At 47.6% G+C, this 9,306-nt stretch overlaps 1 protein-coding gene and 1 long non-coding RNA gene across 2 annotated transcripts; one reads left to right on the top strand and one right to left on the bottom strand.

Moving 5' to 3' along the window:
- Positions 1-633: 633 nt before the first annotated feature.
- LOC124660354 (agamous-like MADS-box protein AGL29) lies at positions 634-1,260 on the bottom strand. Its single transcript, XM_047198158.1, has one exon. It carries the CDS (start codon positions 1,258-1,260, stop codon positions 634-636), a length of 627 nt encoding a protein of 208 aa, XP_047054114.1.
- A 1,207-nt stretch (positions 1,261-2,467) lies between these two features.
- On the top strand, positions 2,468-4,468 carry LOC124667779. Its single transcript, XR_006991400.1, has 5 exons — positions 2,468-2,584; positions 2,669-2,734; positions 3,735-3,819; positions 3,918-4,160; positions 4,243-4,468. It is a non-coding gene; the product is annotated as an uncharacterized LOC124667779 (long non-coding RNA).
- Positions 4,469-9,306: the final 4,838 nt, after the last annotated feature.

The raw sequence follows: 9,306 nt of genomic DNA, 5'->3' as shown, positions 1-9,306 counted from the left end.
ACATGGTAGACTCCTCCTTTGACGAGGATGAGTAAGGCGTCGATGCCTCTGCATCTCGGCGCGTAGATAAGCGTCGCCGATGCCGCGTCTTTTGTTGAGCGCCACCGCCTTTTGGTCACTGGTGAAGTACCGCTGATGCCTTCACGTTGTCTTCGGGTTAGATCTAGGTCGTGCTTATCTAGGTCTAGATGATACTAAATTACTGTTAATGATGAACTTGATGTATGTAAATTATGTTGATGATGAACTATGTTGTGAAAAACTCCCACGACTGGTACCGGATATTTCATGTCTAGCACCCGAAATCCGAGATATCCAAATTTGGATAATCGGGATATGCTAGAGTTGTGATGTGCTGCTGACTAGAAAGCGACAGAACGAATTAGGCCAATTTCGCTGGAAAAGAAAATATTAAGCAGTACAATTAGCAAGTGAAAGGAGTAATACTAGGATTGAGGGATTTCACCCCTTCGATAACAATCGTACAGGGTGCAGTAGCAGATAAATTCTTTTCTTACTATAAACATCAGATAAGCTCGTGCTAACAAATTAAAGTACAGTATCAAGGCACCATAACCATTCGTAAAAAAAGAAGCTAACACTAACAGCATAAATTAAGCAAGCAGATCAAGCCTAGTAAGCCAAATAATAAGAAGCGGCATCCCCGGCGGGAGCGACGGCTGCCATGGCAGGTGCTTGTGCTGGTACAAGCGCGGCGGCGGGCCGCGGCAGCTTGTCGGCGTGCCGGCGCACGTTGTCCCTGAGTCGCTCGAGCGACCTGGCGAACTCCGGCAGCTCTGCCTCCCCGAGCGCCTCCACGTCGGCCTCCCACCAGAACCTCCGCTCACCCTGGGCCTCGATCACCTTGTACCCGATCAAGTTCATCCGCTCGATCTGTGACGCTAACTGCTTCGCGGTCGCCTCTTTCGCCTGGCACATCTTTTCCAGCGCCTCACGGTCATCATCCTCATCAACACCGGCGTCGTTAGCGGCAGCAGGGACAGGGGCGCCGGCGGGGAGGGGCACGTAGCGGCGCAGGACGGCGTCGACGGAGGGGCTGCCGAGGGCGAACACGTTGCCGGCCTCGGAGAAGACGATGACGGCGAGGTGGGTGCCGCAGAGGAGGGCGAGCTCGGAGCACTTCTTGAAGAGCCCGGAGCGGCGCTTGGAGAAGGTGACCTGGCGGCTGTTCTTGTCCACCCTGAGGGCCATCTCGATGCGGTGCCGGCCCGTGCTCGGTGTGCCGCGCGGATGCACCATCGTCGCGACCGATCCAAAGCGATCGAGGGAAGAAAATCTGGCGGCGGCGGAGGGTGTTGCAGGTTCGTTTCGTGGCTGGTCGGTTCTTGCTCCTTCTGCTTTGTGCCTCAACGCGATGCACTGTAGCCGGTATAAATAGACTTACCAAGAATTGGCGCGCGCGAGAGGAAGGAGAAGAGTACTCCCTCCGTTCTGAAATGTAAGACGTTGGGGATTCCACGTTCACTTTTTTTCACGCTATGGAATAATGTGAGTTTCCCGTTTTGCCCCTTATCGCGTCGCGCACGGACGCCTGTTCCCACTCTCATGGATACGCTCCTCGGTCCTGCTCTCCTCCCTTCGCTCCTCCAGGTCGCCGCGGCCACCTCCATGTCGCGCCCCACCGCCGGCGTCGTCTTCCTCTCGCGCCCCAGCGCCGCCGGCATCTTCCTGAACTTTTCCAAGCGCCGCCTTGCTCCCCGCCACCCTGTATACTCTCGGATCTCGCCCGCGACGACGCAAATGGTCGGAGGTCAAAGGTCGCATTTTCACGAGCCGGTGACGAGCTGTTGGGAGAGGAGGCGTTAGATCTGCGTGCTCGAGTTGCTGCTAGGCAAGAGGGCGCCGAGGTCGGGGCGGCGGTGGGGCGCGGTGCGGATGGCGGAGGCCGGGAGGACGCCCGACGCCGCCACGCCCCGGGCGATGCTCTCGGCCAGGTTGCCGGCCCCGACGAAGCCGAGCCGGAACGCGGCGGCGGCGGGCGTGGGCTGGGGAGGCGCGGCCATTGCGACGAGGAGGGGAAGGGAGCGGCGCGGCGCGGCGCGGTTCGCAGGAAAGCTGCTGGCACGGGTCTGGACTCTGTGTGCTGAAGATCGCGTGCTCCGGCGACGATTTGGCTGGGTTCGCGGATCACCGTGAGAGATGGCGGTGGACTTCTCTGGTGGGAGCCGCCAGGAGCCGCGTCGAACTCTTGGTTCGTACACCTCCTGATTCATCTTCCTTCTTTTCTTCTTGACCAGTCAATTAATCTGATTCTGAGAATCACTGTTGTGCGTTGCTGCAGCGCCCAAGACGACGGTCTCGTCAAACTGTTGTGGTCGTCCAACAGCCGGTGCGGGAACTCGAGGCAGCCTTCGTGGTCGACGACATCTCACCGAGATGGTGCTCTTCTCGGAGATCTTCTGCCAAATGCAAGCGGAAGCAGAGATACGCCACCGGGAGCCCCAACGAGGTTATGCGGGCCGTGGAGTATGAGTCTGCTCACTCGGCTGCTGTGACGAAGCGTGAGCCTTCTTCCACAGGCAAACGGCGGCGTGAAGCCCAAGTGCACAACCTCTCGGAGAGGGTATACTTTGGTCTTCTTTGGAATATTCTTGTTCTGTCAGCCATTGCTGAGTGTTAACAGGCTTGGATCATCTGACGGATGCAGAGGAGGAGGGACAGGATCAACGAGAAGATGAGGGCTCTGCAAGAACTCATTCCCCACTGCAACAAAGTACAGTAATTCCATCTCTCTGCAAGTTCTGTTAGGATATTATGATCACAGTTCTTAGCAGGATCGGTCTGATGATCACTGTCTTTTATTTTACAACCTCTGTTCTAATGAATAGAATGCCATTGTTCATGTCAGTTCAGGCCATTAAAATTAGCAGATCATTAGATTAAGTGATTAACATTGTTGGAAGCAATACCCGCAAAAAGAAAACATTGTTGGAAGCAAGTGGTTTGTTACAAACATGAACAGATTCTTCTAGGACATTCAGAAAACTAATGTTCTGTTACCTGATGGCCAATATGGCACAAGATGAACCAAGAAAAGATAGAGGTCTTTGCCCTGTTCTATTTTTGTGCATATCGTACCTAACCTGTCACCTCTTGTATTGTGTACATGTATGTATGCTTGAACAGTTAAGTCTCCTACCTGTCACGCTAGTGATTCATGTGAATATATCACGGTTAGGCAGTGTGGTGCTTTGAACTGCATGTTTTATACTGCCAGGCACATAACAAGGCCACTAGAAAGAAAGCAGTAGTGTTATTAGTGGTTACTAATGGTAACTTCACTCATATTTACTACTGCTTGTAAGTCTTTGTTTCCTCTGTACCACTAGAATGTAAAATTAATAAAAAATATATTGCTCCATGAAAATGGGATAAATCTGTTAGCAATCTAAATCTTTTGTTATTGAAGTGTGAGCTACAACTTCATAAAACCTGGGTTAGTTGATGGTGCCTGTCATTGATACATGACCCATCACCTCAGTACCTCGCCTCACTAGTGTAAAACCTGGAGTAGACAATTAGAGTTAGAGGCTAGAGCTTACCCGCAAAAAAAAAAAGAGTGTATCTAAACCTGGAGTGTTTTATTAATTGGAGTATATGTTTCGCTTGGTGTAACTGTTTACTTATAAAGATCATGAAATTTGGTCAGGACAACAACACTTAGTTCTTCTGGTGGTGTCTATTATGTAGATATATGACCTGTTTGTATACAGGGGTTTGATCTTGGGCAAGTTTGGCATTGGCTGGAGATGTGTTTTCTTTCTGCACTGACACATGTTCTTTAAGGTTATTTTCAGAGTAAGTGAGGTCTCATGGTATATTACAGGATTTCCATTGCTAGTTGGGAACTTCTCCTTTTCAAATTTATAGCCCAATGGATTTTTACTGATTTTCAGGTTGTTGTCAGTAACCTATCTGCTCGATATGCGAGCGGGAGTGCTCTATCTGCTCTTCGATGGTGATTGGTGCGGAGGAGATCGTCATCCGCATTATCTGCGACCATGCGGACGTCTTCCATGTCCTCAGCGACCACGCCACAGTCGCCGCCGTGCTCCATCAGAGGGAGAGCAACATAGCCAATCATCGACCCTTATAGGCTCCTCCATTGTTCATGGAGCTTTGGAGGCAATCATTGTCAGGTTAGGCAGGCTTCTCTCTATTTCAGGCTCAAATAATTTTTTTCCAGTGGCACTGAACAAAGTTATGCTTCCTTTTGCAAAGATGGTGGAGGAGCGACGTGCTGGGGGCACATAAGCTGCTGGGGCAGTGGGTCATGGCGATGTGCTGGAGGCAGAGGAGCTGCTGCGGCAGAGAACAACGGCGAGCTGTTGAGGCGGAGGAGTCCCGTCAGATGCTAGAGAGGACGAGCACGGGGAGGTGCTGGGGCGAACGAGCACGAGGTCATTGGAGCGGAGGAGTCTCGTCAGGTGCTGGAGCGGAGGAGCCCGGGGAGGTGCTGGGGGCGGAGGATCACGGGGAGGCGCTGGGGATGGAGGAGCACCGGGAGGCGCTGGGGACGGAGGAGCACCGGGAGGCGCTGGGGCGGAGGAGAACGGGGAGGCGCTGGGGCGCGGAGGAGGACAGGAGCAGCACGGGGAATCGTTGGGGCGTGGAGGAGGACGGAGGAGCACGACGAGCAGATCTCAAATTTAGCTGAGGGTAGATTGGGAAATTCACTGGTTTTCACCTGGTCGGAAAAATTCCAGAACGTCTTACATTTCAGAACGGAGGGAGTATTTCATAAAACCGTGCGTCGCAAGGCTGCGTGCTCGATTTCGCGTCCGGTTGAACGCGGTTGCCCCTTCTTTCTATTTTGACGGAAGGTAAATCCGTGCAAAGGCGCGTGTATATTTTTGGTATGCGCGGTCGAAATAGACAAATAGTTACCGACCTTTTGGTAGGGGGGATTGGGGATAGTTTTCTCTCTCCCTGATTATGGTATGGGGAGGGAGGGCTCTGAGCCTAGAGGCGTCCATAGTAATTGCGACGCGGCTTTTGTGGTGTCCGATCTGATTCAAAGAGTTTACAAATTCAATTTTTACCGTGGATTTCGTATATTTGATCACGCAAAGGCTCAAGCAAGGTGGTGCAGGAATAAAGATAGGCCTGCCATGACAATAGGCACTAGTAGAAACCAGGTTTTCTTTGTTCGGAGCTGCCTGGAGCATTAGTCTTGGTTATGTTTTAAACTCGGACTAATGTGACACTAGTTCCAGTTCCAACGGCTAGGAACGTCATATGGTTTTAGTTTCGGTCGGAGACATCAATCGAGACTTAAAGGGTTGCGGCAGGCCCCGCCGATGCGAGCCTCTTTTGTCCCAATTGTTAACCCCAACCGGGACTAAATGTCTACCCCTTAGTCTCGGTTGGAGACACCAACCAGGACTAAAGACGTTCTAGGATTTTTTGGCTCCACCCCCGGATCACATTTTTTAGCTTTGTAAAATAGAAAATAAAATGATAAAAAATTAAAAATTCTTTTAGATGTAGGTAGGTTAGGTGATCTGGTTATTATGAAAAATAACACATGAATTTTGACTTTTTTTTTTGTTGCAAAAACACTGTATTTTTTTTTTTGGTAAAATGGGAATATCTGTTGCATATGAACTCAAAAAAATGTTTAATATATGAAAATGTATCTACGCGAAAAGTTACATCCGAATAATCAGGTTTCAAGTTTTGCAAAAAAAATTATTTATTTATTCAAGATTATTAAAGGCCCTTCACGTGGGCTGCGAACGAGCAGACAACCTTTAGTCCCGATTGGTGTTACAAACTGGGACTAAAGGCCCTTCCAACCGGGACAATAGGCCCATTTTCTACTAGTGACGGCATAAATGAATTGATGCATGGGTAGACTATACAAAATAAAAAATAACAATAGGCTACTAGGTTCAAGCAAGGTATAGATTGTGTACTAATTAGATTTTAAATTTTCCTGTAGTGTCACATTATTAATGTAATTGTTTGGCTTCGAGCAAGTTAAAGGGCATGGTTAGATAACTTGTGCGGGGGAAATAAGTGCACAATCTAGGCATGCCGCACTACTTCTTTTAGGAAGGATTAATAAAACCAAATGAAGAACATTTTATAATTTACGAAAGTTCAAATCCTAACTACTCATGCATGCTACCGTTCGCTAATGTTAGACCTTTAAGATATTTTAGAACACGTCTAGATGTATGCATTTAGAGAAAAGCTAAAAGGTACTCCCTCTATCAAAAAAAAAGTTAAAGCGTATACGTTTAGTTAAAGTCAAATCCTAAAGGTAATCCCTCTATCCAAAAAAAATCAAGGTGTATAAGTTCAGTTAAAAGTCGAATCCTTCTAATTTTGACCAAGTATTTGAGAAAAATATCAACATCTACAATATTTAATGAACATACTGAGAGAGTATAGTGCATCTACTGATATTGATTTCGCATGGTGCATGTTCATATTCTTCTTGTTCACAAATTTGGTCAAACTTATAAAATGTTGACTTTTGACTAAATTTATATGCCTTATATTTTAGGATGAAGTGAGTATTACATTAGTGAATGAAGAAAGTAGAACCAACCATGGCTGACTACCAAAGAACAAAAATGCCCGATTCAACCAAGGAACGAGCACTCCCAACAAGTGAAAACAAAAAGGGAAATCGGAAGACAAATGACTAGTTTACACTGCTTCATACAATCTCGAACTATTTGTTAAGTTGCACCTAATTAAACTTGATAGCCAGGTTCCCTACAAACCTCTGTTGAGTTATTTGCTAGATTGATGTACACTTCAAAGACTAATAAATTAGACAGATTTATAAGGATATTATGAAGAAAGGTAAATACAAAAGGTTAAGCGTTTCTACACCAGGGAGGATATGTTCCGGGCATAAACAGTAATTTTAAAAAAAATGTTGGAAGAAATAGATTTTTTATTTTAACATTATATGTTTGTGTTTGACATGTTTACAAAATCCATGAAGATAATATATATGTGGCGGTTTGGGCAACAAACATCGGCACTATAATTTTTTGTTGTTGTTGTTGTTGCATGGATTGTTTTACACAAGCAATATTTTTTAAAATTCTTTTTGTGAAATTTACATGTCAAGATGCAGGTGATTCGGTTTGGTTCGTCCATGGTATTGGACCACTACACCTGTAGGAAGTTCCAAGGTCAAAGGTGTGATCCGCACCTACTTTATAATTAGGACAACATGCAACCCTCTAGGTTCTAGGTCCAGCCATGTTTATGTAACAACTACTGTCTTGAACGGCCTATTAGGGTAATGCAGGGACAGAGCTCCCTTGTAGGCAATGGTGTCAGCTGACACCAGTGGATATTACCAAAACCTTCACTAATCAATGCTAAATACTATCAATTTATAGAGCATGACACCAATAGAAAGAGAGAAATTAGAGATGACCCTAGTGCCAAAAATTCTTAGCTTCGTCCCTGAGAATAGGTGTGTACAATTATGTTGCCGCTGCTCCCGATTATATAGTAGAGAGTACACATTCTCTTGATTCGAGAGACGGAATAGACCCCATTCGGGTTGCGGTTCCAAACAAACCATGTTTTAGTGTATTATATTTGACCATCTATAGTATCAAATATATCAGATATGGGCGTGCTTGGATGCATGCACAACCTTCGTGTTGTGCCCCCCTGCCCTGACCTCTGTCTTGGATGATCTTGCGGTAGTTGTATGATTCTGAAACCCTAATCCTAGCTTAATTAGATCTAAGCATGTGGTGGACATGGGTAGATCGGTGCGGATCTGATGGAACTTGTTGGTATTGATTAAGTGATTACCATAGTTCTTGTTAGTGATTAACATAGTGGGCATTTGATGTCTTCCATTGTAGGTCTTGTATTCTAGCTTCTCCAGTAAACACGGGTTTGGTGATCTTACAAGATTCTCCATTGATCACGGCAACGGTGGTCTTTCCGGATTCTCTCCTTCGAGCACGACGATGGCGGTCCTACTGGATTCTCCATCTTCCCCATCCTCGGTGCTAGATGTTGTTCCTCTGGCTGTAAGAAACCTCCAATTCTTGATGTTGTAGCTTAGATCTGTAAGATTGGTAGAGGTGTGTAGTTCCTTGGTAGAAATTGTTTGTATGTGTACCATACTTGCCAACTCATGGTGCATCACCCTCTTTTGATGAACTAAACGTTCATAAGTGTATTATTCAGTCGTGGCTACTAGGTAAACCCCACCACTCCAATGCAAAATGTTACCATATATAGCAGCCTCATGTGTACGTGCAACTAATGGTGCCAAATGATATGCAGAACATCGCTTGGAGCTCTTTTTTACCGGCTATGTCCTGCAGACCCCCAGAGCTCAAAAAGGGCACAGGATACCAAAGAGTATATTTTATTTTGAAACATTTTCTAAATCTTTAAGGACTCCAATCTGCACGTTCCTCCCCGGCACGCGATACCGCAACTCACACATGAGTTGGCAAGTAAAATTTGGTTGTGGCCCCTAACAACTTTGTCTTGCAGCCGTTTTTCTTTAACAATTGCCATTCATCGTATGTTATAAAATCCGGTTTGCTTTCGATACGTTCGCTCTATGAAACTAAAATTTTAACATACTTACTTTCATTATAAATTTCAAATTTTAAAAGGGGAAGCAAATTAGCTAGAACCGAAGAAGAAAAAAGTAAGTGAACTAATAGCACGGCCGCGGCGCAAGACGCGGGCTACAACCGTGCGCAGCCGATCATGAAACCCCCAACTGCATGCACGAAGCAGAAAGCCACCACGTAAGCCAATTGCTAACGACGGGCGCATCACCCAATCTCCCGTAGCCAAGCCAGGCAGGCACGAAGCTCGCGATCGAGGAGGAGAGGCCCGGCCGGCCGTCGTTGATCGATCGAGATGCACCGGTCGTCGAGCTACTACCTGTCATCCTCTTCGTCGTCGTCCGCATCGGCGGCGACGGCGTCGGTGCCAGGCGGGCCGAGCGGGAACGCGGGGGTAGACGTGGACCAGCTGCCGACGTACGACCCGCAGTCGGACGCGGCCAAGAAGGAGGCGCTCGACGCCGCCCGCGCCAACCTCGCCCACGCCCTCGTCCACCTCGTCCCCGTCGTCGTCCTCCTCTGCGGCCTCCTCCTCTGGTCGCTCTCCACCACCCCCGTCCCTCCCGCCGGTAGGCACTACCTGGCCTGGTTATCCTGCAACTAATGCTTGTTCACGTACAAGTCATCCCCTGTCCTGTTTGTCCTGCAACTAATGCTACCCAACCTGTGCTGCTGATCTCGATGATTGTTCACGTACAAGTCATCC

Source organism: Lolium rigidum, chromosome 6, assembly GCF_022539505.1.
Source record: "Lolium rigidum isolate FL_2022 chromosome 6, APGP_CSIRO_Lrig_0.1, whole genome shotgun sequence".
In the NCBI taxonomy this organism is placed as follows: Eukaryota; Viridiplantae; Streptophyta; class Magnoliopsida; order Poales; family Poaceae; genus Lolium; species Lolium rigidum.
This window is presented reverse-complemented; position numbering and strand designations above follow the sequence as displayed.

Excerpts from the sequence above, each read along its gene's own strand:
- LOC124660354 (XM_047198158.1), bottom strand. The coding sequence starts at position 1,260 with ATGGTGCATCCGCGCGGCACACCGAGCACGGGCCGGCACCGCATCGAG.